The 26,099-nt window shown below is 45.6% G+C and overlaps 4 protein-coding genes across 11 annotated transcripts; all 4 read left to right on the plus strand.

The window, feature by feature from the left end:
- Nucleotides 1–862: 862 nt before the first annotated feature.
- Nucleotides 863–5,541, plus strand: LOC123143324 (fructan 1-exohydrolase). 3 transcript variants are annotated; one of them, XM_044562198.1, is made up of 9 exons: nucleotides 863–1,202; nucleotides 1,358–1,434; nucleotides 1,517–1,551; nucleotides 3,127–3,135; nucleotides 3,222–4,099; nucleotides 4,211–4,369; nucleotides 4,592–4,833; nucleotides 4,926–5,019; nucleotides 5,107–5,541. In XM_044562198.1, exons 5-9 carry the CDS (start codon nucleotides 3,227–3,229, stop codon nucleotides 5,311–5,313), a joined length of 1,575 nt encoding a protein of 524 aa, XP_044418133.1. In that variant the 5' UTR covers nucleotides 863–1,202; nucleotides 1,358–1,434; nucleotides 1,517–1,551; nucleotides 3,127–3,135; nucleotides 3,222–3,226; the 3' UTR covers nucleotides 5,314–5,541. The 3 variants fall into 3 exon arrangements, with proteins under 3 accessions (XP_044418133.1, XP_044418134.1, XP_044418132.1); XM_044562199.1 differs by having other exon boundaries at nucleotides 1,358–1,551; XM_044562197.1 differs by lacking the exons at nucleotides 863–1,202; nucleotides 1,358–1,434; nucleotides 1,517–1,551 and adding an exon at nucleotides 1,585–2,430.
- A 3,893-nt stretch (nucleotides 5,542–9,434) lies between these two features.
- LOC123143325 (fructan 1-exohydrolase) lies at nucleotides 9,435–14,266 on the plus strand. Of its 6 annotated transcripts, none has more exons than XM_044562202.1 (8): nucleotides 9,435–9,753; nucleotides 10,074–11,183; nucleotides 11,892–11,900; nucleotides 11,985–12,847; nucleotides 12,959–13,117; nucleotides 13,340–13,581; nucleotides 13,673–13,766; nucleotides 13,854–14,266. In XM_044562202.1, the coding sequence occupies exons 2-8, from the start codon at nucleotides 10,925–10,927 to the stop codon at nucleotides 14,058–14,060; spliced, it is 1,833 nt and encodes a 610-aa protein (XP_044418137.1). In that variant the 5' UTR covers nucleotides 9,435–9,753; nucleotides 10,074–10,924; the 3' UTR covers nucleotides 14,061–14,266. The 6 variants fall into 6 exon arrangements, with proteins under 6 accessions (XP_044418137.1, XP_044418138.1, XP_044418139.1 ...); XM_044562203.1 differs by having other exon boundaries at nucleotides 10,074–10,298; XM_044562204.1 differs by having other exon boundaries at nucleotides 10,233–10,298.
- Nucleotides 14,267–21,678: 7,412 nt separating this feature from the next.
- On the plus strand, nucleotides 21,679–23,279 carry LOC123143326 (beta-fructofuranosidase, insoluble isoenzyme 4-like). The gene is made up of 4 exons (XM_044562206.1): nucleotides 21,679–21,826; nucleotides 21,908–21,960; nucleotides 22,658–22,666; nucleotides 22,753–23,279. Exons 1-4 carry the CDS (start codon nucleotides 21,729–21,731, stop codon nucleotides 23,184–23,186), a joined length of 594 nt encoding a protein of 197 aa, XP_044418141.1. The 5' UTR covers nucleotides 21,679–21,728; the 3' UTR covers nucleotides 23,187–23,279.
- A 995-nt stretch (nucleotides 23,280–24,274) lies between these two features.
- On the plus strand, nucleotides 24,275–25,790 carry LOC123142391 (fructan 1-exohydrolase-like; the record flags this gene model as incomplete). The annotated part of the gene is made up of 4 exons (XM_044561325.1): nucleotides 24,275–24,402; nucleotides 24,576–25,014; nucleotides 25,125–25,283; nucleotides 25,500–25,790. Coding segments are annotated over 4 exons (1,017 nt in total), but the record flags the coding sequence as incomplete, so codon positions are not given.
- Nucleotides 25,791–26,099: the final 309 nt, after the last annotated feature.

Here is a 26,099-nt window from a genome sequence, read left to right on the forward strand (position 1 = left end):
TGCAAGATAATAGCATATTCGAAATCTACATATTTTTCTGAGCGATTTTCACATACAACATGTTAGATTTGGAGTTAGGGTTAAAAAGATATAAATATTTTTAAAAGTATTTGAATTTAAATAAAGGAGAAGTGAAAAAGAAAAAGAAGAGGGGCTACGGTTGAAATCAGGTCATCTGGGTGGTGGAGTAAGGATCTGGCTAGTGGGCTGGTTGTGTTGTTGTGTTTAGTTAGGGATCACACAGTATATAAACCCAAAAAAGGTCCATGTAGCGGAGCGGATTGCTTTTCCACTTATAGGTGGCATAGTGGATAATTTGTGTCAACTTCAGAGGTAATTTTAAGACGGATGAACGGAAGTAGTAGTTTTTTATTATTAGGTGGAGATGGAATTATGTATAGATATAGATTTTTTTTTATGATGATATATTTTGCGATATGCCGGGTCAAGTGGGAATACTTTTTTTTAGGGTCAAGTGGGAATACCTTAGTGCGGCATTCCGTCGAACATCTTCAGGTCAGTCTCCCCACTCCAGGCCGCCAAAGCTCTCGACGCGCTCGCCGCCAGGCACGCAGTGCCGCTCATGGTGCTCCACCTCGGCTCCATTCTGCCGACGCGGTACGGCGTCGCGTTCAACCACGGCTACGGCGCTAAGCAACGGTGGAGCTGGGCCCAGGCAATGGCCTGATCCGTCAGAAATTTTCCCAGCCCTATATCTTTTTTTTCTTGAGTCTGCCCAGCCCTATATCTAGAAAACAGGAATTCGGCCTGGGGCGCAGCCCACTTCTAATCCTAGCTGGACCTGAGACTCAGCCCAATAATACACAGTGATCAAAAAAAGGAAAGCAGTGCGACCGTGCGGCTGCGCCTGCGCGAGTACTCTGACGAGAAAGAAAATAACCCTACCCTGCCTGGGCTACCGCCTGCCTGCCGCCACACGCTCGCCGCCGGCCGCCGTGCCCCGCCGCGGCCTACCCATTATCCGTTCGCCATGCCCAGCCGGCCAGCCCCGTGCGGCTGAGGGCAGTCCAGTCCTCCCCTTCTCCTTCCTGGAATCTTGGTTGACAGCTTCCTCTGCAGGCTGCTGCCCCGGCGAGGCGGCGATCACCCTGTTCGTCCAGTCCAGGTCTCGAGGAGAGGAGCAACCCCGGCGCCCGGCGCCCAGTCCAATTCCGCCACGGCAGCTCGCACGCAAAGCCAAGGTATCCCTGCTGCTCATCTCAATCCCGCTAGCAAATGCCACTGTTTGGTAACTTGGTTGAAATTCGATGTTGTTTCCTTCCCTTAGTCTTGTAATTCTGCAGTTTTGTAAATGTTGAAACCGATTTAGCACTTTTGTTTCTATGTAATTTTACAGGAAGGCTAAATGAGTAAGAGAAACAAGACAGTGACATTCTGTTTTTCAAGTTCAGACCTCGGGAGCCACGGGAACAGGTCCTTTAACTCAGACAATTGATAAACTTCCTCGTATTATGTCTATTGAAGATGTACTGATTTGCATTTCAAATCATTGAAGGCTTATCTTTTTCTACAATTGAAGATGTACTCATGGTAAGCTCAGATCAATATATCATTTTTTATATGTTTTACTATATGAGTTGAACCATCATTGAACAAATACTGCCATGAATATTGTGTTTCAGATCTGGTTTGTCATGCAACATAGTTTGACTTTTGTATGCCTTAAAATTGGGTTGTAGGTGTTTTTTGACCATTAGTTTCTCGCCTGGGGCGGCGGCCAATCCTGGCTCCCCCACTGGCGCTAAGTCCAGCCGACCGGGCACTTTATGCCCCCGTGTGCCGCCCACACGCACCGCACCCGTCTCGGTGTGGTCATTCTCTGCCATGGCGTTTCCTCCATCTCCTCTCTAAACCGGGGCACCGCCTCTTCCAGCATGGCGATGAATACCTTGAGCCCACGCCGGCCCCGCTGCTCTCCTCCTCCTCCTGCAGCCTCTTCCTCTGCAGCAGCAAAGAGGGAGATTCCTCCTCTGTCCAGACTGTCCACACTCTCCGGAGGCCCCCCCAGAAAAATCTATCTGAAAGAGACTCTTGAGTGTCACCTAACTAAACAGCTCCTTAAACGACGCCGCCTTCACATGTCACAACACCCCCGCATAAATCCTTGATCTCTTCTCCTCTCTCCTCACTCTCTCATTCCTTTTGTCACCATGGCGCTACCTTGGGTCTTCGTCCTCCTCCCTGCCCTCTTCTTCCTCTCCTCCTCTGTACCCAACCTCTTCTTCTCCAACAGCAGCAGCAATGGGAGTGGAGGGAGATGCTCCCTCTGTCCACAGTCTCCAGAGGTCTCCTTCTGTCCACTGTCTCCAGAGATCTCCCCCTGTCCCCAGTCTCCAGAGGTCCCCTATATTGTCAGCACGAGGTACAGGACTGCCTACCACTTCCAGCCTCCCAGGAACTGGATCAATGGTATGTTCATGTGATCATGTCTCTGGTTTGGTTTCCTCTCTATTTATTTCCTTTAGGCTTCATTCATCTCTGCTTTCTGGATCATCTGTTGGTGTATGCCACTCTGCTTTCGTGTGTTTTTTCTTGTTCTTGGTCCATGAAAAATCATGTGACCTCATTGTTTAGTGGCTTGCCCACGTGGAGAAGCCAAGTTGAACACACTACTCAATCTTAATTTTGTGTGCCAGTATTAAATAATATGCTTGTTAAAGTACATAATATTTTTGGCAGTATTATCATTACAGAACTGCCGTTTTTGTGTCAAAAATGAATGGAGACGATGGAGAAGTTTGGTGGCCAGCTCATTGCTTGTGCAAGTCTCTTGCTGAATGCTGCTGTTAGACTTTGAGTAATACTGCCATAAGATGATGATAGCCATAGATGCTTGCGCAAAATAAATAGAAGTATTCGTTGCAGAAATAGTGCTATGTACCTTCTCGCCAAGATTTATGCCACTTCCATATTGTCCATATTTGCTCCACCGTCAGTGTTACTTTTGGCCAGACCAAATTCAGTCAGGCAAAGTATGACGCTTTTCCCTTCCATAACTGGCCACATGGATCATTCTATATCTGTTGCATGAAACTGACATTCTCTCACTTTTTTCCAAATATCTGATGGATTGGCGATACTTGGAAATCTACGACGACACGGAAGATCCATGTGGTATGAGTATCTCAGGCACAAACACCTCTAAACAAAAAAGGAGTTGCAGTATTCTACAACTTATACTTCCTTTATAAATATTTCAGGACTAATGTACTACAAAGGCATCTACCATAATTTCTACCAGTATAACCCCCACTGCGCCCTCTGGTGTTGGGGTGACATAACTTGGGGCCATTCGGTTTCGACAGACCTTGTCAACTGGATCCAGCTTGAACCCGTGATAGAACCGGATAACCCCAGTGACATAGATGGCTGCTGGACCGGTTCAGCCACAATTCTGTCTGGTGGTCAACCGGTCATCTTATACACCGGTGGCAGCAGAGACAAGTGTCAGGTCCAAAACCTTGTGCATCCCAAGAACCCGTCTGACCCATACCTAAGAGAATGGACCAAAACCGGCAATAACCCAGTGATCCAACCGGTAGTACCAGGTTTGAACAGAAGCCAATTCAGGGATCCGACGACCGGTTGGATCGGACCAGATGGACTGTGGAGAATAGCAGTTGGTGCTGAGCTGAAAAGCTACACTGCTGCACTTTTGTACAAGAGTGAAGACTTTCTTAGTTGGACAAGAGTTGATCACCCACTGTATTCACAGAACTTATCCAATATTGTGGAGTGCAATATGTGGGAGTGCCTTGATTTCTTTGCGGTATTGCCAGGCAATAACACTGGACTGGACATGTCCGCAGCAATCTTAAGAGGAACCAAGCATGCCCTCAAAATGAGCGTGGGTTACTTTGATAAGTACTTGATTGGGGTGTATGATCTCAAACGTGATGCCTTTGTGCCAGATACTATCGTAGATGACTGTCGGCTGTGGTTGAAGATCGATTACGGCAATTTCTATGCTTCGAAGTCATTCTTCGACTCGAAAAAGGGCAGGAGGATCATATGGGGTTGGTCTAAGGAAGCAGATTGTCGTTCAGACGATGTTGCAAAAGGTTGGGCAGGAATCCATGTAAGCAAATCCGCCCCTAATTGGCTGTGCTTCAAATCATATTGGAATAATGATTTAATTGATTTAGCAAATCAATGTAACATATTTAAGCTCAATTTCTATTATGTTTAGACAATCCCCAGGACGATTTGGCTAGACAGCAATGGCAAGCAGTTGCTGCAATGGCCAGTTGATGAGATTGAGTCCCTTCGAACAAATGAAATCAACCATCAAGGACTTGAGCTCAACAAGGGAGATATGTTTGAGATCAATGGAGTTGACACTTTTCAGGTAGTTTCCTTTTCACAGACAGGCTTACTTGGTCTTCAGGAGAATTTATGTTATTTCGACAAGTGTCATGCCAGTAAGAACTGTAGGGCCTTCTGATAATTACTAATTATTTGTATAGTGCATTTTTCAGGAGAAGGATAGGTATATATTCTGAAGCTTTGGTGTGTCAGTGTATTTTTAAGAACAACTGTAGCTAATCAGGCACAAGTTTTCTTGAAACAGGCTGATGTGGAGATATATTTTGAGCTGACGTCCATCAATGCCGCCGAACCTTTTAATCCTTCCTGGCTTTTGGACCCTGAGAAGCATTGCTGTGAAGCCGGTGCATCGGTTCATGGTGGTATAGGGCCATTTGGACTTGTTATTCTGGCCTCCAACAACATGGATGAGCACACTGTCGTGCACTTCAGAGTCTACAAGTCACAGCAAAAGTACATGATACTCATGTGCTCTGATTTAAGAAGGTCAGTGCTTATGTTTTTTTACCTTAATTTTGCCTAGTCTTCTCCATAAAAGTCCGAAAACTGAATTGATTTTTTTTCTTTTCTTTGCACAGGTCTTCCATCAGACCATCACGGTACACACCAGCCTATGGAGGCTTCTTTGAACTTGATCTTGCAAAGGAGAGGAAGATATCTCTCAGAACTCTGGTAAGCTAAGGAGGCTCTGCTATTTCTCCTTTTATTCACTTCCTATATGTCAGAGTTGAAAATGGATGGATGGATGCTGCCTTGCAGATTGATCGGTCGGCGGTGGAGAGCTTCGGTGGTGGTGGTAGGGTTTGCATCACGTCCAGAGTTTATCCAGCGGTGCTCGCCGATGTTGGCAGGGCCCACATGTATGCCTTCAACAATGGAAGTGCCACGGTGAGGGTGCCACAGCTCAGCGCATGGACCATGAGGAAGGCACAAGTGAATGTGGAGAAGGGTTGGAGTGCTATTTAAAACAGAGCAATTTGATTTCCTCGATTCTTTTACCATCATTCATGAGCATTGCCTGGCAAAAATAAGGACATTCGGCAGGAAAAAAATAGCCTATCATTTCTTTGATCTCAGTATTCATATATTGTACGTAGTTACTACTTAGTATGCCCATCCCATCTCAGTTACTTGTATCAATTTTTATAGAAACACACACTAGTCATGAAATTCACGGGATGAGTACTTCAGTCACACATAAGAATCTCTTGAAACGTTTTAAAGTGGTTACAAGACTCGGTGAGCAAACATGTCTTATGCCCCTTCACGGTGTTGAGATGTCCCGCTGACTCGTCTTTATTGTTGCAAAAAGTACACTGCCTCTATTTATGGTGGGAAGTTCAATGGAAAAAATGTCTGGCTCTCGCATCGTCCCCACGCGGGCGATTCGAGGGTGACTAGGGTACCCGCCCTCCCTTCCTCTCTTTTCCTCGCCACTGTCGGAGGCAGCCACTGAGATTGCCTGCGCGGACGCCGATGAGGGTGATGGTGAGGTCTCTGCTCCTCCCTTGCTCGGTCGGAGGGACTTTGGGTGCCGAGGCGGCGACCTTGGGTGGAGAGGCGATATCGTTCGAGCGGCAAGGGTGTGGTGGGTGGTTCATGGGTTGTGGCTGTGGTCTCTGGCATCAGATCTAAAGGTTGGTGCCTCATCTTCTCTCTGACTCACTTCCGGGCGAATCTAGTCGTTGGTCACCGGTTGGGTTGTATGACGGGCAAGGTGGTATGAGTATGCGGGCCAAGAGAGGTCCCTATTTGGGTTGGTCGATCACGATGGTCACAACGCCCGCAAGAGTTGCGCTCCTATGAGGCACCACCGAGGTTCCATTCGGATAAGCCAGTGGCGTCATGACCTTCTTGGGGAGGGTGGTGTCTAGCATGGGGGAGGCATGTGAGTGGTGCTATGTGTGAAGGGTGCCAGCTTTGTTTGAGAGGCGGCTTTGTTGTCGAGACGACGAGTTCTGATATGCTATACTCTGTTTTAGTGCTCGCCCGTGGACGTCCTTCTATTGCACGGTGGTTCGTCACCCTCGATCCCGCATGGGATCCCTTCCCCGACATCAGCGTCGCGGTGGTTCATCAAGTCACCGAGCCTTCTTAGTGGCTATAACACTTGCTCGGGATGTTTGTCGTTTTCATTGAGCTCTTTGTTCCTTTGGTTTCAATATGTTTCCCCTACGGCTTATCCTCTTCTGGCTTGGTCATTGGCGGGCAGCAACATTGTAGTTGTCATGGTCTGCCCGCGGTGGCAAGGGGGGCATATGCAGTCGTTCTACCTACGTGGCCTCAAGACAACACATTTCGTAGGTCTAGGGTGAACAACTCCTTCGCCCGACGGCGTGGCATCCTTAAAGCCCAGACGAGGGGGTAGGGTCCCTCTTCGGGGAGGGAGATAGAAGGTGGGGATCTCCATGGTTCTTAATGATGCGTCGGTGGTAGCGTTCTTTGGGTGGCTAGCTGCTCCTTTTATGGTGTATTTGTCTTATGCTTGGGCAACCCCTTCTTCAAGCGACACTTCATTACTTTCGGTTTGAGTGCTTGTCGAGTGGGTTGGGTTGTAAGTTGTTTTAGTACATCCTTGTATATTTTGGCTTTTGGCTTTTCTTTTTTCTTGCTCTCTGATGATTGCCTTTCTTGTTGGTTGTAATCTTGATCAGTTGATGGATTTGTTAATATAAAGCCAGGCTCTTGAATCTTTGTTCTAAAAAATGTATCATGGTGTTTTTTACGATACGCCGGGTCAAGTAGGAATACCTTGGTGCAAGTGGGAATACTTTAGTGCAGCATTTCGTCGAACACTCAATCTCCCCATGCCCGGCCGCCACAGCTCTCGATGCGCTCGAACACTTAATCAGAAAATGTTCGGGAATTTCAAAAAATGTTTGTGCTTTAAAAAAATTATTCAACAATTCAAAAATATTCGAGTTTTAAAATTTTTAGGGTAAATTATTCAACAATTCATTTTTTTCTTAAAAATTATGTTTGCAGCTTCCAAAAAAATTCATTATCAATTTTTTGTTCAGGTTTCAGCAAATGTTCAGGAATTTCAAAAATTGTTTATGTCGAAAAATGTTCAAGTTTTTTATTTTTTGAAATTGGAAAATGTGTCCGAGTTGTTCAAAAAATTGTCGGATTTTCAAACATTGCTCGTCGTTAATACAAATTCACAATTTCCAAGGAATGTTTGAAGAAATTCATTTTTTTTGGATTCTGCCATGGAATTAGCTCTTATACCAGCACGCTCACCCTTTTGCACCAACGCTTGTTTGGTCTACTAGTTAGCTGCTCTCCTACATAAGATGGAGGTCTAGATTTTGAATCCTAGCAAGACTTCCCGTGCTTTTTTTAACATCGCTGCGCTACTGCAAACAGACGCGCTCGCTACAACGCCCACTATTAGGCCGGCCCAGTCAGGGGGTCCGTGCGCGTGCGTCAGGTGGCTATTTCACGCAAAATGCGTCGAATAGGAGCTCCCTCGTGTTACTGCGCTAAGCAACGATGGAGCTGGCCCCAGGCAGCCCAGCCAATGGGTGATCCTATGCGGCAGTGCGCATCCCTCGCTCCACAGCGCGCCCGTTTGGGCCGGCCCATGTCCGAGCTCTCGGTTTATTAATTTTGATTTTTTCCTTTTTTTTATTTTTTGTTTTATTTGCTGTTTTTCTTGTTTTTTCTATTTAGATAATTCGGATTACAAAAGTTCGGATTTTCTTTTGCAATTTTAATAAATAAAAATAAAGCAATAAAAAATGCTTGCGATTCATTATTTTTTTAGTGATTTCCAAAATATTCGTTAATTAAAAAAATCATGTTTTCAACAAAATGTTCAGAAATTCAAAAAATGTTCATGGTTTAAAATAATGTGCACGAATTTGTAAAAATTGTTTAAGAAATTTTAAAAATATGTACTATTTAAAAATTAGTTTTAAATTGAAAAAATGTTTACAGTTGGATAGAATGGTCACGAATTTTAATTAAATGCCCTATTTCGCAAAATTATTCATGCATTTCGAAAAATGTTCACATATTTGTAAAAAATGTGTTCATGATTTTAAAATATATATATGATTTAGACAATATTCACGAATTTAGTTTCTCAAATTTTTTAAAAAGAAAATACGAAAAGAAATAAAAAGGAAAAAAACAAAACTAAAAAATAAAAGTAAAAAAAGAAGAGAAAATATAAAAAGAAAAAAAATTGGGTCCTCGCGTAGAGATCTGCAAAAATAGATCCAATGTTGATAGGTTTTGACGAACTTTTTTTCACGAAAAAACCGGACGAAAAAACCACACCGGGAGCTCGTTTTTTCCTTTCCGAGAGGCACGACCGTGCCTCTCGTGGAAGCAAAAAAAAGAAACATTTGTTCCATTTTTGAAAAGGACGGCCGTGCCTCTCGCGGAAGGAAAAAAGATGAAAATATATTTTTTTCGTTTCCGAGAGGCATGGCCGTGGCTCTTGTGGAAGCAAATCCGTTCCTCTCGCGAAAGCAAAACTGTGCCTCTCACGGGAGAAAATAAATGCTTTTTTTTTTCATTTCCGAGAGGCACCGCCATGCCTCTCGGAAATTGAAAAAGAAACTTCTCGTGGAATAAAAAAAAGAAAACACATTTTTTTCCGTTTCCGAAAGGCACGGCCGCGCCTCTCGTGGAGAAAAAAAACATGTTTTTCTTGTATTTTTTTTGTCGAGAAGTTAAGAAAAACCGATGAAAAGCCGAAAAGCCGACCCCCTCGCCCCCCCCCCCCCTCCTCCCAAACATCTAAAAGGCCGAAAACGTGTGCGGAAAAATAAAAAAACGGAGGAAACGCCCAGAGCGCGACATTGTGGTGGCGGCCGAGTGGCGCGCTCTTAGCCCATCCCAAGTGACCCTTTGGGAGGCTTCCGAAGAAACGCTCCTCAATTTGTTGCTCTCTAGCGCGCTATATATAGGATCTGCCGGAGGCAATGGCCTGGGGCGTCAGAAAATTTCCCAGCCCTATCTAGAAAAAAGAATTGGGCCTGGGGCGTAGCCCACTTCTAATCCTAGCTAGGCCTGAGACTAAGCCCAATAATACACAGTGATAAAAAAAAAAAGAGAAGCAGTGCGACCGTGCGGCTGCGCGAGCACTCTGACGAGAAAGAAAAGAACCCTACCCTGCCTGGGCTGCCGCCTGCCTGCCGCCACACGCTCGCCGCCGGCCGACCCATTATTCGTTCGCCATGCCCAGCCGGGAGCCGGCCAGCCCTGTGCGGCAGAGGGCAGTCCAGTCCTCCCCTTCTTCTGCTCCTTGGAATCTTGGTTGACGGCTTCCTCTGCAGCCCCGGCGAGGCGGCGATCGCCCTGTTCGCCCAGTCCAGGTCTCGAGGAGAGGTGCAACCCCGGAGGCCGGCGCCCAGTTCAATTCTGCCACAGCAGCTCGCACGCAAAGCACAGGTATCCCTGCTGCTCATCTCAACCCTGTTAGCAAATGCCACTGTTTGATAACTTGATTGAAATTCAGTGTTGTTTCCTTCCCTTAGTCTTGTAAGTCTACAGTTTTGTAAAATGTTGAAATCGATTTAGTATTTTTTGTTTCTATGTAATTTTACAGGAAGGCAAAACGAATAAGAGAAAAAAGACAATGATATTTTGTTTTTGCACGGTTGTTCCTTTATCAATCGTGTTGTAGGTGTGTGTGCATGTGTTTGTATCTGGTTTTCAACCAGCTATCCCTAATTAACCGGGCAATTCTCTCTTTTTTTAATGAAATTCAGGAACCTCTTGCCCCTCTCGAGCTGTTCTTGAAAAATATTTTTTTTTCAAGTTCAAACCGCGGGATCTACGGGAACTGGTCCTTTAACTCAAACAATTGATAACTTTCCTCGTATTATATCTATTGAAGATGTACGGATTTGCATTTCAAATCATTGCAGGCTTACCTTCTTCTACAATTGAAGATGTATTCATGGGAAGCTCAGATCAATAAATCATTTGATTTGGTACCATCTTTTGTACTATTATTTCTGCTATATATCATTTTTGCTATGTTTTACTTTATGAGTTGACCATCATTGAAAAAATACTGCCATTGAATATTGTGTTTGGGATCTGGTTAGTTATGCAACATAGTTTGACTTTTGTATGCCTTAAAGTTGGGGTTTTAGGTGTTTTTTGACCATTAGTTTCTTCCCTGGGGCGTCAGCCAATCGTGGGTCCGTCACTGGCGCTAAGTCCAGCCGACCAGGCGTTGTATGCCCCCGTGCCGCCCACACACACCACAGCCGCCTCGGTGCTCATTCTCTGCCACGACATTTCCTACATCTCCTCTCTAAACCGGCACTGCCTCTTCCAGCATGGCGATGAATACCTTGAGCCCACGCCGGCGCCGCTGCCCTCCTCCTCCTGCAGCCTCTTCCCCTGCAGCAGCAAAGAGGGAGATTCCTCCTCTGTCCAGACTGTCCACACTCTCCGGAGGCCCCCCAGAAAAATCTATCTGAAAGAGACTCTTGAGTGTCACCTAACCAAACAGCTCCATAAACGACGGCGCCTTCACATGTCACAACACACCCCCATAAATCGTTGATCTCTTCTCCCCACTCCTCACTCTCTCATTCCTTCTGTCGCCATGGCGCTACCTTGGGCCTTCGTCCTTCTCCCTGCTCTCTTCTTCCTCTCCTCCTCTGTAACCAACCTCTTCTTCTCCAACAGCAGCAGCAATGGGAGTGGAGGGAGATGCTCCCTCTGTCCACAGTCTCCAGAGGTCTCCTTCTGTCCACTGTCTCCAGAGGTCTCCCCCTGTTCACAGTCTCCAGAGGTCCCCTATATTGTCAGCACGACGTATAGGACTGCCTACCACTTCCAGCCTCCCAGGAACTGGATCAATGGTATGTTCATCTGATCATGTCTCTGGTTTGGTTTCCTTTCTTTTTATTTCCTTTAGGCTTCATCTCTGCTTTCTGGATCATCTGTTGGTGTATGCCACTCTGCTTTCATGTGTGTTTTCTTGTTCTTGCCTCTTGGTCCATGAAAAATCATGTGATCTGATTGTTTAGTGGCTTGCCCACGTGGAGAAGCCAAGTTGAACACACTACTCAATCTTAATTTTGTGTGCCAGTATTAAATAATATGCTTGTTAAAATGTACATAATATTTTTGGCAGTACTATCATTACAGAACTGTCTTTTTCGTGTAAAAAAATGAATAGAGACGATGGAAAAAGTTTGGTGGCCAGCTCATTGCTTGTGCAAGTCTCTTGCTGAATGCTGTAGTTAGATTTTGAGTAATACTGCCATAAGATGATGATAGCCATAGATGCTTGCGCAAAATAAAATAGAAGTATTCATTGCAGAAATAGTGCTATGTACCTTCTCGCCAAGATTTATGCCATTTCCATATTGTCCATATTTGCTCCACCGTTAGTGTTACTTTTGGCCAGATCAAATTCAGTTAGGCAAAGTATGGCGCTTTTCCCTTCCATAACTGGCCACATGGATCATTCTACATCTGTTGCATGAAACTGACATGCATTCTCTCACTTTTTTCCAAATATCCGATGGATTGGCGATCCTTGGGAATCTATGACGACACAAAAGATCCATGTGGTATGAATATCTCAGCACAAACACCTCTAAATAAAAAGGAGTTGCAGTATTCTACAACTTATACTTCCTTTATAAATATTTCAGGACTAATGTACTACAAAGGCATCTACCATAATTTCTACCAGTATAACCCCCACTGCGCCCTCTGGTGTTGGGGTGACATAGCTTGGGGCCATTCAGTTTCGACAGACCTCGTCAACTGGATCCAGCTTGAACCCGTGATAGAACCGGATAATCCGAGTGACATAGATGGCTGCTGGACCGGTTCAGCCACAATTCTGTCTGGTGGTCAACCGGTCATCCTATACACCGGTGTCAGCAGAGACAACTGTCAGGTCCAAAACCTTTTGTTTCCCAAGAATCCGTCTGACCCGTACCTGCGAGAATGGACGAAAGCAGGCAATAACCCAGTGATCCAACCGGTAGTACCGGGTTTGAACAGAAGCTGCTTCAGGGATCCGACGACCGGTTGGATCGGACCAGATGGACTATGGAGGATAGCAGTTGGTGCTCAGCTGTACAGCTACAACGCTGCACTTTTGTACAAGAGTGAAGACTTTCTGAGTTGGACAAGAGTTGATCACCCACTGTATTCTCATAATTTGTCCAATATGTGGGAGTGCCCGGATTTCTTTGCGGTATTGCCGGGCAATAACAGTGGACTGGACATGTCCGTATCAATCCCAAGAGGCGCCAAGCATGCCCTCAAAATGAGCGTGGGTTACTTTGACAAGTACTTGATTGGGGTTTATGATCTCAAACGTGATGCCTTTGTGCCAGATACTATCGTAGATGACTGTCGGCTGTGGCTGAGGATCGATTATGGCGATTTCTATGCTTCAAAGTCATTCTTTGACTCGAAAAAGGGCAGGAGGATCATATGGGGTTGGTCTCAGGAGGCAGATTGTCGCTCAGATGATGTTGCAAAAGGTTGGGCAGGAATCCATGTAAGAAAATCCGCCCCTAATTGGCCGTGTTTCATATCATATTGGAATAACGATTTAACTGATTTAGCAAATCAATGTAGCATATTTAAGCTCAATTTTTATTATGTTTAGACAATCCCCAGGACGATTTGGTTAGATAGTGATGGCAAGCAGTTGTTGCAATGGCCAGTTGATGAGATTGAGTCCCTTCGAACAAATGAAATCAACCATCAAGGACTAGAGCTCAACAAGGGAGATATGTTTGAGATCAATGGAGTTGATACTTTTCAGGTAGTTTCCTTTTCACAGTCAGGCTTACTTGGTCTTTGGGAGAATTTATGTTATTTCAAAATGTGTCATGCCAGTAAGAACTGTAGGGCCTTCTGATAATTACTAATTATTTGTATAGTGCATTTTTCAGGAGAAGGATAGGTATATATTCTGAAGCTTTGGTGTGTCAGTGTATTTTTAAGAACAACTGTAGCTAATCAGGCACAAGTTTTCTTGAAACAGGCTGATGTGGAGATATATTTTGAGCTGACGTCCATCAATGCCGCCGAACCTTTTAATCCTTCCTGGCTTTTGGACCCTGAGAAGCATTGCTGTGAAGCCGGTGCATCGGTTCATGGTGGTATAGGGCCATTTGGACTTGTTATTCTGGCCTCCAACAACATGGATGAGCACACTGTCGTGCACTTCAGAGTCTACAAGTCACAGCAAAAGTACATGATACTCATGTGCTCTGATTTAAGAAGGTCAGTGCTTATGTTTTTTTACTTAATTTTGCCTAGTCTTCTCCATAAAAGTCCGAAAACTGAATTGATTTTTTTTCTTTTCTTTGCACAGGTCTTCCATCAGACCATCACGGTACACACCAGCCTATGGAGGCTTCTTTGAACTTGATCTTGCAAAGGAGAGGAAGATATCTCTCAGAACTCTGGTAAGCTAAGGAGGCTCTGCTATTTCTCCTTTTATTCACTTCCTATATGTCAGAGTTGAAAATGGATGGATGGATGCTGCCTTGCAGATTGATCGGTCGGCGGTGGAGAGCTTCGGTGGTGGTGGTAGGGTTTGCATCACGTCCAGAGTTTATCCAGCGGTGCTCGCCGATGTTGGCAGGGCCCACATGTATGCCTTCAACAATGGAAGTGCCACGGTGAGGGTGCCACAGCTCAGCGCATGGACCATGAGGAACGCACATGTGAATGTGGAGAATGGTAGGAGTGCTATTTAAACAGAGGAGCAATTTGATTTTCTCGATTCTTTTATCATTCATGAGCACTGCCTGGCAGAAATAAGGACAGTTAACAGGAGATAATAGGGACATGGAGTGTGTGAGCTCGAGCTCACGTGCACCCGTTGCTACAGTAAAATCGAAAAAATATGTAAAAATTTCAAAAAATTCTGTTTTTTTTTCAACAAACATTGATGTGTGTTTCACATGCATGCCAATTTTCGCGATGAAATGAGATTTGTGGAGGTCTTGGGAAAAAAAGCAAAATCCATGTGGGCGATTTGAGGGTAACTAGGGTACCTCCTCCCTTCCCCACTTCTTGCCACCGCCGGAGGCAGACACTGGGATAACCTGCGCGGCCGCTGATGATGGTGACGGTGAGGTCTCGACTGCTCCCTTGCTTGGGTGAAGGGACTGTGGGTACCAAGGCAAGAACCACGAGTGGAGAGGCGGCATTGTCTGAGCGGCAAGGGCGTCTATTGATGCGGTCCGGCGAGGCGACGCCGAGTGCGGTGCGTGGTTCGTGGGCTGCAGGGTCGCCTCTGGCATCCGATTCAAAGGTCAGTGCCACATCTTCCCCTCTACTTCCCGGCGGATCTAGCCGTTGGCACTAATGGTCGTTGGTCACCAGTTGAGTTGTATGACAGGCTAGGTGGTATGAGTATCGAGACCAAGAGAGGTCCCTGTTTGGCCTGGCCGATCACTATGGTGGCAACCCTCGCTGGTGTTGTGCTCCTTGTAGGAGGCATCACCGAGGTTTCCTCTCCCCCCTCGATCCAAGGTGAAAACCTACAATCCCATTCGGGTTCAGCGGTGGCGTTGTGACCTCCCTAGGGGCGTCGTCTAGCATGTGTGTGATTGGTGCCAACTTTGTTTGAGAGGTGGCTTTGGTGTTGAGCCGACGAGTTCTGGTCTACTATACTCTGTTTGGTGCTCGCCTGTGGGTGTCGTCCTATTGTGTGGTAGTTCGTCACCCTCGATTCTCTGTGGGATCCCCTCCCCGACATCAGCGTTGCTGCGATTCGTCAAGTCCCTGAGCCTTCCTAGTGCCTGCAACACTTGGTCTGGATGCTTGTCGTCCCCCCTAGCTTTATGTTCCTTTGCTTTCAATATGTTTCCCATGCAACTTATCCTCTTTTGGCTTGGTCATCAGCGGGCAGCAACATTGTGTTGTCGAGGTCTGCCCGCCGCGGCGAGACGGTCACATGCAATTGTTCTGCCTTGGTAACCTAAGACAACACATTTCCTAGGTCTAGGGTGAACGACTACTTCGCCCAACAGGTGCAGCGTCCTTGAATCCCTGAAAAGGGGGTAGGGTACCTCTTCACTGAGGGAGAAAGAGTGTGTGGGATCTCCGTGGTTCTTAACGCATGTGTCGGTCATAGCGTTATTTAGGCAGTCGGCTGCTCCTTTTGTGGTGTATTCGTCTTCTGCTTCAGTGACCAGGTGTCAAGGGCTACCCCTTCTTCAAGGGACGCTTCATTACTTTCGGTTTGAGTGCTTGTTGAGTGGGTTGTGTTGTAAGATGTTCTATTAACATCCTTGTATCATTCGGTTCATGGCTTTTCCTTTTCCTAGCTCTCCGGTTGTCGTTCTTGTTGGTTGCAATCTTGGTCGGTCGATGGCTTTATTAATTTAAAGCCGGGCTCTTAAGTCTTTGTTTTAAAAAAATTATCATGGTGTTTTTTGCAATATGCCGGGTCAACTAGGAATACCTTAGTGTGGCATTCCGTCGAACATTTTAAGTTTTGTCTCCCCACGCGCAGCCGCCACAGCTCTAGACGCACTTGCCGCCGGGAACGCGATGACAGTCATGCTGCTCTGCATTGGCTCCGTTCCGTCAACGCGGTGCGGCGCCGTGTTCAACCACGGTGACTGCGTTAAGCCCAGCCAACCGGGCGCCGTATGCCCCCTTGTCGCCGATGCGTAACATAGCTGCCTCGGTGCTCATTCTCTGCCATGGCATTTCCTCTATCTCCTCTCTAAAGGCACCACCTCTTCCAACACGAACACCTTGAGCCCATGCCGGCGCCGCTGCCCTCCTCCTTCTCCTCCTCCCCCTCCTCCTCCTCCTCCTGCAACCTCTTCCTCTGCAGCAGTAAAGAGGGAGATTCCTCCTTTTTTCAGACTATCCACACTTTTCGGAGGTCCCCCAGAAAAATCTATCTGAAAGAGACTCTTGAGTGTGAGCTAACTAAACAACTCCTTAATTAAATGACAATGCCTTCACATGTCACAACACACCCCCATAAATATTTGATCTCTTCACCTCACTCCCCACTCTCTCATTCCTTCTGTCGTCATGGCGCTACCATGGGCCTTCGTCCTCCTCCCTTCCCTATTCTTCCTCCCCTCATGTGTATCAAACTTCTCCTCCAGCAGCATCAACAATGGGAGTGGAGGGAGATGCTCCCTCTGTCCACAGTCTCCAGAGGTCTCCTTTTGTCCACTGCCTCCAGAGGTCTCCCGCTGTCCACAGTCTCCAGAGTGTTAGGATGATCTCCACCGTGTGGGCCCAACGGCCCTTAGATCCGCGCCCTGATCGGGGGCGCTCAACCCACTATGGTTGACGGGCCCCTGTCACCTGCACTATATATAAAGAGGTGGGGTCGGCGGCTCGCGATACGAGGTTCGTTGCAACGCCGTACACCCCACCTAATCCCCTACCGATCTAGGGTTAGTGCAGTGCTGATGGGAAGCGCCGCCACCACTTCGCCCACTACTCTTTGCCATCACCGGCCACCGTCACCATGGCCGGCACCGGTGGCTCCTCGAGCCACAAGGAGAAGGTAATGCCTACCACCACTGTTGCCGGAATCCTAGCCTACACGATCTAGAGCATCTATCAATGGTATCAGCCAGAGATTGGTTTAGGATTTTCGGTACAGAAAAGAAAAGGAAATCCCCTCCCGAGAGAAACCCTAACCCCAAAACAAAAAGAAAGAGGGGAGAAGGGCAAAGTGCGCTGCCGGAAGGCCGCGCCGTTCCTCTCGATCCGGACGCGCATCGGCAAGCCGAGGCGTCGGACGAAGAACCTACCCCGAAACGGGGCAAAGAGCACCGGACGGCCACGCGGTCACCGGCAAAGGGCGCCACCACTGAACCGCTTGACGGCGGTGCGCCCACCTACGGGTGCACGCACTCGCCGGCAAGGGGGACAGGGAGGGCGCCGCCGCATCGCCACAACGCCGTCGGGCGCGAGGGGAAGAGAAGGCCGTCGAGCTTCTCTTTTTCTCTCTGCTAGGTGGCGGTGGAAGGTGAAATAGAAAGGGAAAGGATGCGCGGGGTAGCGCGGTGCCTTTCGGCGTCGTCGCCGGCCGCCGGGGCATTGCCGTAGACGTCTACAGAAAGGGAGAACGGCGCGAGGGATGCAGAGGAGGCGCAGCTGCGTCTCCCTCTCTTTCTGCAACAGATGGGGGAAAGGAAAGAGGAGCCCAGCGCAGCGCGGTGGCGCTCAACGGCGTCGCCGGCGGCCGGCGAGGCCAGGACCCGCGGCTACGAACGGAGACGCGGGGGCGAGGAGGGGAAATGGATGAGGCTTAGGGTTTCAGGCTCAGCGGCGCTGGCATTTTTGTTCTCTCGATAGGCGCGGTCGACCGTCCGATCCCGCTGGACGGCCGCGATAAAACCCTAGCCTGTCGGCGCGGGCTTTTGGGCCGGAAAGGGAGCAGGCTCACTCTGGCCTGAGGCCGGTTGAGCTGCTGGGCCGGCAGAGCCGGCGGCCCAGGCCGGCAGCCGTGCGCGAGCCAACTGGACCCTGAGTGGCTGGGCCGTTTTCGGCCAGGGCAGGCGCACACGGCGCGGGAGCAGGCCGTGGGCCAGGAAACGGAAAGCACAGGCCGTGTTTTATTTTTTTGTCCAATTTTTGGATTAATGCATCCAGTTTTCTGTTTTATTTTCTATTCAAATTTAATCCAAAATTTTTTTTTTGTTTATAAAATAGAAAAGTAAAAGTAATGCCTCTGAAAAGAAAAAATTCATGAATTTTTAATTCATGTTTTTCCGCTACAAATAAATAAAAGTGCTCTTTAAAAAAAGTGAATAGAATTAAAGTAAAAGATTAAAATGTTGCTTCTCGAATGCATTTTTGAACCAACCAGTTAAAATTGCTTAGAGAGTAAAAGAGTACAGAATTGTTTCTGAATAGAATATTGTAAAGTTTTCGCTGCATGGTAAAAGTTTTATCCTCCAATTAAATTGGAACCAATGGGAAAATTTAATTGGAAGAACTGTTTTTAGCATTGTTTTTCCCTTGTGGGTGAAATAAGATGCAGATAGTTTCCGCTATGACAAAAGAAAGATATTTGTTTTAAAGTTAAAATATGGTATTGTTATTTTCTGACTAACGTTGATGATAACAATACTATAATTCTATGAGTCTTATGTTCAAAGCTTAAACTCTGATAAATTTTGTATCAAAGTGATCAATTTTCAGAGAACAGTTAAAGATGAAGAAATGCTCTTGAACTAGAGAAATGCATATTTCTTGTTTCCGCTGCAATGAAGTTGATGATGATGATTATTTCTTAGCAAAGTTGTTTAATAGAAATACTATCATCACATTGTTTATGAGTTATATGCATTATTTCCATTTCCGCCCAACGGTGATATGGAATTAATGTAGAAGAACGAGTTTTATTCTAATTCTACCACAACGGTGATTTAGAGTATAAAAATAAAGTTTTAAAAAGTTTAATGTGCATATTTTTTAACCAGACCAACGTAGGGTTATTTTTTATGCTCATTATTGTTGATTATTGGCTAAGTTTTCTCAGACTAAAAGTTTTCCATGCTTTCATTCGTGAAAGTGAATGGCTGGGTACTTGTTACCCGAAAGATGACCAAGAAAGGTCATAACGTGAGGGAGTATGTTCTCTCTAAAGAATGGCTTCAAAAGAAAAGAATTCTTGGATATTAATCCAAGAAAAGAAAACAAATAGATCATTGAGAGTCTTGGTTGACGAATGTCTTTATGTATTCTATATGAAGAAGATTTTTCAGTCAACACGATTTGAGATGAAACAAGCAACATGCGTGTTTAATTTGACCAACGTCGGATTAAGCATGTGTGTCAAAGAGCGTTCGGATTTATTTCTGGATTTCATGATTGCATATGCAGTCAAAAGAGCCAATTCTGGCATTTATGTTCCTTACAGGGAATTACCCGCATAGCGGGAAAAGAGGATTATGATAAAACCCGCATGGCAGGGAAAGTCTGGGAAAATACCTGCGTAACTGTGTAAAATTGACATAGTATTATGTCAAAAATCCTATACGTCAGGAGAAATTTTGGCTAAGACTTATCCTGTGTGACAGGAGAAAGATATGATGACTCATGTGCGTTTAAGGTGTCCCACTCTGGGAGAAAAGTATGGAGTAGCTATTATGCTTTCCTAGTATCGACCGTACACCTTATGTGCAACGGTCATTAAGCACTCAATAAATCCAAAGAGAATAAAAGTTACAGACGAACCTAAAGATAAGAATGATATGCAAGTGTGACTTGCAAAAGTACTAATGATAAAGAACTATTTTGAGTTTCCGAAATGGAATGAGGAATAAGGAAAAAGTACTCCCATACCGTTAACAGATAACTTCATTACATATGAAGTAATCAGATACATGAAGTAGATACTCAAAGTTTCCTCAATTCACAAGAGTTGTGAATGGTTTTTCGAAATTGTGGCAGAAAAGTTCTTGCCACATTTCGAGGGGGAGAAAGAAATATGAGATATCCATTAATGAAGAATGTGATCATCTGGGGGAGTACGACGATCATAATAATACCCCTAAAGAAAAGAAATAGATGTATTCCTGGATCTTTTACAGTTCCGAAAGCAGACTAAGGAATACTAAGACGGTGCTTAAAGTGCCATAAAGAAGAAAGTTTTAACAGAATAAACCCAAATAATAAAGTTTAAAGATACGCCATTTTTAGTAAAGATGGAGTAATCTGGGGGAGCATGGTATGAAAATACCTAAGACTCGAATAGATTGTATCTGGGGGAGCATGTTGTATGACTTATACAACACCTGTTGTTAGCTCCATAAAGGAGGAATGAGTAAACATGGATCTTGTGATACAGGTCCTGTAATACCTATTGCTTCTTGGAGATGAAAGACTATAGGATCAATTTGCCTGTTAGTGGCACATCATGATCGACATCATGATCTGAGTTACATCAGATGAAAGTAAAGAACACAAGGGATACTTCTTCAAGAAGTCTTTTGTGGACTAGAGCAAGTCTCTAGACAGTGGCATTTAAAGTTAGAAGAATCAGATGTTTTTTGGGTTAAAGAAAATGAGAAGACAATTGTATTCATGCAAAGTTATAGAACGGGAAATTTATTTCCTAATCCTGTGCATGTGCATGACGTCCTACTTGCTAATGGTGATGTCAATCTACTGCAGCAGGAGAAAAGAAGTTCTTGTTCTCAAAGTTCAAAAGAATGTTCTCAGTAGAGTGACTCTCGTTATAATTATTGAGATTCACCAAGAAAAGAAAAAAGGGGGTATTAGGAGTGTCGCATGAGCATACTTTGAAAAGTCTCTAAAGTATGCATGTGAGAAAACCTACGCCTGTTCTTATAGTAAAGGGTAATGATTTTGGGAACTTTAGTGTTCCAAGAGTCAATGTGAAATAGACCAAATGAATATGGTACCATATGCTTCAGCTGTTGGAAGCTTTATGAATGCAAAAGTGTAACATTACCGTGACATAGTTCACATATCCGGGTTGTTTTGGCAATGTCCAGTACATATTTAAATTGATGGAATGGAGTCAAAGATATCGGCCTCATGCTGAAAGAAACAAGTGCTCTCAAAAGGTTGTGAGTACAAAGATAAAAACTTGTGAAATGTACAGCGAAATCCACAATTGTCGTTGACCTTCACATTAGGAGTTTTTGTGTGGAAGAACTCTATAGAATGAATCATTTATCATCAATGTGATGCAAATATAAAGTATAGCATGATATGAGGCTGAGGGACAGGCAAAATCGTTATGGAAACCTGTACCCGGAGTTGATAATGGTTGACAGCAGCGATAACCATTTAAGTAATTCACTCCTATGACAACGAGTCAAGTGTGGTGCCAAACACATTGACACAAAGTTGTAAGTTGTTAAGGAGAAAAGTCCGGAATTATGTTGAAATGCTTGGAGCATAAAAGCAACAAACAAGTTTTTGCAGATCTGCTTATTAAAGGCTTACCGCCCAGTGTGTTTGGAGAACACACAGTCGACATGGGTTTTATGGTATAGTCTAAAATTTTCGGACGATAAAAGGGCCCAAGGTTAAAGAATTTGTTTCAAAACTGAGAGGTACGTTGTGGCTGTCTGATTCTATCGGCAATTGAGCTGTGACGATGAAACATGTTCTATGCACTGATCTGTTATGAAACGAGTAAAGTAAAAGTATAAGGTCAAAAGTAAAAGTTGAGATCAAGGGGGAGAATGTTAGGATGATCTCCACCGTGTGGGCCCAACGGCCCACCAGGCCCTTAGATCCGCGCCCTGATCGGGGGCGCTCAACCAACTATGGTTGACGGGCCCCTGTCACCTGCACTATATATAAAAAGGTGGGGTCGGCGGCTCGCGATACGAGGTTCGTCGCAACGCCGTACACCCCACCTAATCCCCTACCGATCTAGGGTTAGTGCAGTGCTGATGGGAAGCGCCGCCACCACTTCGCCCACTACTCTTTGCCATCACCGGCCACCGTCACCATGGCCGGCACCGGTGGCTCCTCGAGCCACAAGGAGAAGGTAATGCCTACCACCACTGTTGCCGGAATCCTAGCCTACACGATCTAGAGCATCTATCACAGAGGTCCCCTCCATTTTCAGCACGAGGTACAAGACTGCCTACCACTTCCGGCCTCCCAGGAACTGGATCAATGGTATGTTCATGTGATCTTGTCGATGCTTTGGTTTCATCTCTGCTTATTTCCTTTGGGCTTCATCTCTGCTTTTTGGATCATCCGTTGGTCTATGCCACTCTGCTTTCCTGTGCCTTTTCTTGTTCTTGATCCATGAAAAATCATGCGATCTGATCGTTTAGTGGCTTCCCCACGTGGAGAAGCCGAGCTGAATACACTACTCAATGTAATTTTGTGTGCCAATATTAAAAAATATATGCTTGTTAAAACGTACTACAGTACATAATATTTTTGGCAGTAGTATCATTACAGAACTGCCTTTTGTGTCATAGATAATCATCAAAGAGGGAAAAGTTTAGTGGCCAGCTCATTGCTTGTGCAAGTCTCTTGCTGAATGCCGCAATTAGATTTTGAGTAATACTGCCATAAGATGATGATAGCCACAGATTCTTGGGCAAAATAGAAGTATTCATTACAGAAATAGTGCTATGTACCTTCTCGCCAAGATTTATGCCACTTCCACATTGTCCATATTTGCGTGCATGTTACTTTTGGCCAGATCAAATTCTGTTAGGCAAAGTATGACGCTTTTCCTTCCAGAACTAGAACTGGCCACATGGATCATTCTATATCTGTTGCATGAAACTGACATTCTCTCACTTTTTTTCCAAATATCCGATGGATTGGCGATACTTGGAAATCTACGACGACACGAAAGATCCATGTGGTATGAATATCTCAGGCACAAACACCTGTAAACAAAAAAGGAGTTGCAGTATTCTACAACTTATACTTACTTTATAAATATTTCAGGACTAATGTACTACAAAGGCATCTACCATAATTTCTACCAGTATAACTCCCACTGCGCCCTCTGGTGTTGGGGTGACATAACTTGGGGCCATTCGGTTTCGACAGACCTTGTCAACTGGATCCAGCTTGAACCCGTGATAGAACCGGATAACCCTAGTGACATAGACGGCTGCTGGACCGGTTCAGCCACAATTCTATCTGGTGGTCAACCGGTCATCTTATACACCGGTGGTAGCAGAGACAAGTGTCAGGTCCCAAACCTTGTGCTTCCCAAGAACCCGTCTGACCCGTACCTGAGAGAATGGACCAAAACCGGCAATAACCCAGTGATCCAGCCGGTAGTACCGGGTTTGAACAGAAGCCAATTCAGGGATCCGACGACCGGTTGGATCGGACCAGATGGACTGTGGAGAATAGCAGTAGGTGCCTGTTAGAATTAATGGGCTAGGCCCATAGCAATTTCTGAAATCTCAAAGCCCATGTGTAAAATGGCAAGTGGTGGTGCTAAGTTTAGTCCCACCTTGGAAGTTGAAAAAGTGTTGAACCTCTTTATATAGTGGGTTCTCTCCACCACTCTAAGTGGTGTGTGAGAAGAGAAAGGGAAAACCACATGTGCGTGTGGTGGAGAGAACCCACTATATAAAGAGGCGAGCGAGCGCGCGCGTGTGGTTTCCCCCGGTTGGTAGGCTTGTTGAAAACAGGTTTGTTCTTCCCTTTGTTCTTGTTTTGTGGGTACCTCTGCACCATGTTAGCAGTAGGCTGAACCTCACCTCCTTTTTCAGTGGTGTCTTTAGCCCGAGCACATCAAGAGATGCAATCAGATTTTCAACTGATATCTCCTGTCTCTTATGCTTCAGAGTTGTGGCGAAATTCCTCCATGAAGGAGGCAACTTTGCAATCATGCACCCAGCCACGAATTTGTCGGGTAGAACACATTTAAGGAGTTCAAGTTCCTTCACAATGCACTGTATCTCATGAGCTTGTTCAACCACAGAACGGTTATTCACCATCTTGTAGTCATGAAAACTCTCCATGATGTACAGTTCACTGCCTGCATCTGTTGCACCGAATTTTGCATTCAGTGCATCCCACAGAATTTTTCCGCCGTTTATGTGCATGTACACATCACACAGACGGTTAGCAAGAACACTCAGAATGCATCCCACAAACATAGTATTGGCTTTCTGGAATTTTCTCCGATCTTCGTCGGTCATTCCCTCTGGAGCACCAACACTAGCGTGGAAAACTTTCAGAGCAGTAAGCCAGAGCGTGGTCGCGACACAATACCACCTCTGGTCCTAATATATATACAGCTACCGGCTGCGGCCAGAGACACACCAAAAAACACCTAGGGTTTTGCCTCATCTCACAACTTGCGCCGCCATCGTAGTCTACTCCATCCCAAACGCCGGCGTGCATCGGCGCGTGGGAGAGCAGGTCTCCGGAACCGTTCGTCTTTGCGATCCTGCACCGGGAGAGGACGAATTAGGTTTTTGGGAAGCGCTGTGCGCGACTGCTCAAATTCGTCATCACCGGTCGTCTTCTGTCCAAGTCGGGCGGTGCTACTCATCGTCGTATTCATCGCCGTCAGCAGCAGATCGTCGCCAACATCGTCATCAACACTGTCGCACCCATAATAGCTAACGATCAGTACGTCCAACATCCTCTGTTCATGTCTGTTTCTACAACTATTGTTACGTGTTTGCTGCTGTTATGCATGTCTTGCTGTTCTTCTAGTTTGCTAGATTATTGCATACTAGTATCTCTTCTAGTCATGAATTATTTACTGGAATTAATCATGAACTTGCCTAATATTCCAACAGTGCCGAGGTAAAAAGCTACACTGCTGCACTTTTGTACAAGAGTGAAGACTTTCTGAGTTGGACAAGCGTTGATCACCCACTGTATTCTCATAATTTGTCCAATATGTGGGAGTGCCTGGATTTCTTTGCGGTATTGCCGGGCAATAACAGTGGACTGGACATGTCCGTAGCGATCCCAAGAGGCGCCAAGCATGCCCTCAAAATGAGCATGGGTTACTTTGACAAGTACTTGATTGGGGTGTATGATCTCAAACGTGATGCCTTTGTGCCAGATACTATCGTAGATGACTGTCGGCTGTGGTTGAAGATTGATTACGGCAATTTCTATGCTTCGAAGTCATTCTTCGACTCGAAAAAGGGCAGGAGGATCATATGGGGTTGGTCTAAGGAAGCAGATTGTCGTTCAGATGATGTTGCAACAGGTTGGGCAGGAATCCATGTAAGCAAATCCGCCCCTAATTGGCTGTGCTTCATATCATCTGAAATAAAAATTTAACTTATTTAGCAAATCAGTGTAACATCTTTAAGTTAAATTTTTATTATGTTTAGACAATCCCGAGGACGATTTGGTTAGACAGTGATGGCAAGCAGTTGCTGCAATGGCCAGTTGATGAGATTGAATCCCTTCGAACAAATGAAATCAACCATCAAGGACTAGAGTTCAACAAGGGAGATCTGTTTGAGATCAATGGAGTTGACAATTTTCAGGTAGTTTCCTTTTCACAGACAGGCTTACTTGGTCTTCGAGAGAATTTATTTTATTTAAAAAAGTGTCATGCCATTAAGAACTGTAGGGCCTTCTGATAATTTCTAATTATATAATAATGCATTTTTGCAGCAAAAGGATAGGTATACATTCTGTAGGTGTGTTGTGTATTTTTCAGAGCAACTGCAACTAATCAGACACACGTTTTCTTGAAATAGGCGGATGTGGAGATAGATTTTGAGCTGACGTCCATCGATGACGCCGATCCTTTTGATCCTTCATGGCTTTTGGACGCCGAGAAGCATTGTTGTGAAGCAGGTGCATCGGTTCATGGTGGTATAGGGCCATTTGGACTTGTTATTCTGGCCTCCAACAACATGGAGGAGCACACTACCGTGCACTTCAGAGTCTACAAGTCACTGCAAAAGTACATGATACTCATTTGCTCTGATCTAAGAAGGCCAGTAGTGCTTATGGTTTTTGTCTTTATTTTGGTTAGTATTCACTAGTAGAAAAGAGGGCTTTGGTTCAGGCCGGGTCAGCCCATTAGTCCCGGTTCAGTCCAGAACCGGGACCCATGGGGCACTGGTCCCGGTTCGTGAGGCCAGGGGCCTGCCGGGACTCGTGGGGGCATTGGTCCCGGTTGGTGGGACGAACCGGGACCAATGGGCCTCGCTCCTGGCCCACCATCATTGGTCCCGGTTGGTGGCTTGAACCGGGACCACAGGCTGCCCTTTAGTCCTGGTTCATGCCACGAACTGGGACCAATGAGGTGCCTATATATACCCCTCGCCCGCGAGCAGAGCACTCCAGTGCTC

The sequence above is a fragment of the Triticum aestivum genome, chromosome 6D, assembly GCF_018294505.1.
Source record: "Triticum aestivum cultivar Chinese Spring chromosome 6D, IWGSC CS RefSeq v2.1, whole genome shotgun sequence".
NCBI lineage: Eukaryota > Viridiplantae > Streptophyta > Magnoliopsida > Poales > Poaceae > Triticum > Triticum aestivum.

Excerpts from the sequence above, each read along its gene's own strand:
- LOC123143324 (XM_044562197.1), top strand. The coding sequence starts at position 2,172 with ATGGCGCTACCTTGGGTCTTCGTCCTCCTCCCTGCCCTCTTCTTCCTC. Across the intron at positions 4,834-4,925 it reads ATGTGCTCTGATTTAAGAAG|GTCTTCCATCAGACCATCAC; the intron begins GTCAGTGCTTAT and ends TTCTTTGCACAG. Across the intron at positions 5,020-5,106 it reads AGATATCTCTCAGAACTCTG|ATTGATCGGTCGGCGGTGGA; the intron begins GTAAGCTAAGGA and ends GCTGCCTTGCAG.
- LOC123143325 (XM_044562200.1), top strand. The coding sequence starts at position 10,925 with ATGGCGCTACCTTGGGCCTTCGTCCTTCTCCCTGCTCTCTTCTTCCTC. Across the intron at positions 11,184-11,891 it reads TCCCAGGAACTGGATCAATG|ATCCATGTGGTATGAATATC; the intron begins GTATGTTCATCT and ends ACGACACAAAAG. Across the intron at positions 12,848-12,958 it reads AAGGTTGGGCAGGAATCCAT|ACAATCCCCAGGACGATTTG; the intron begins GTAAGAAAATCC and ends TATTATGTTTAG.
- LOC123143326 (XM_044562206.1), top strand. The coding sequence starts at position 21,729 with ATGGGAAGCGCCGCCACCACTTCGCCCACTACTCTTTGCCATCACCGG. Across the intron at positions 21,827-21,907 it reads CCTCGAGCCACAAGGAGAAG|CACGAGGTACAAGACTGCCT; the intron begins GTAATGCCTACC and ends CTCCATTTTCAG.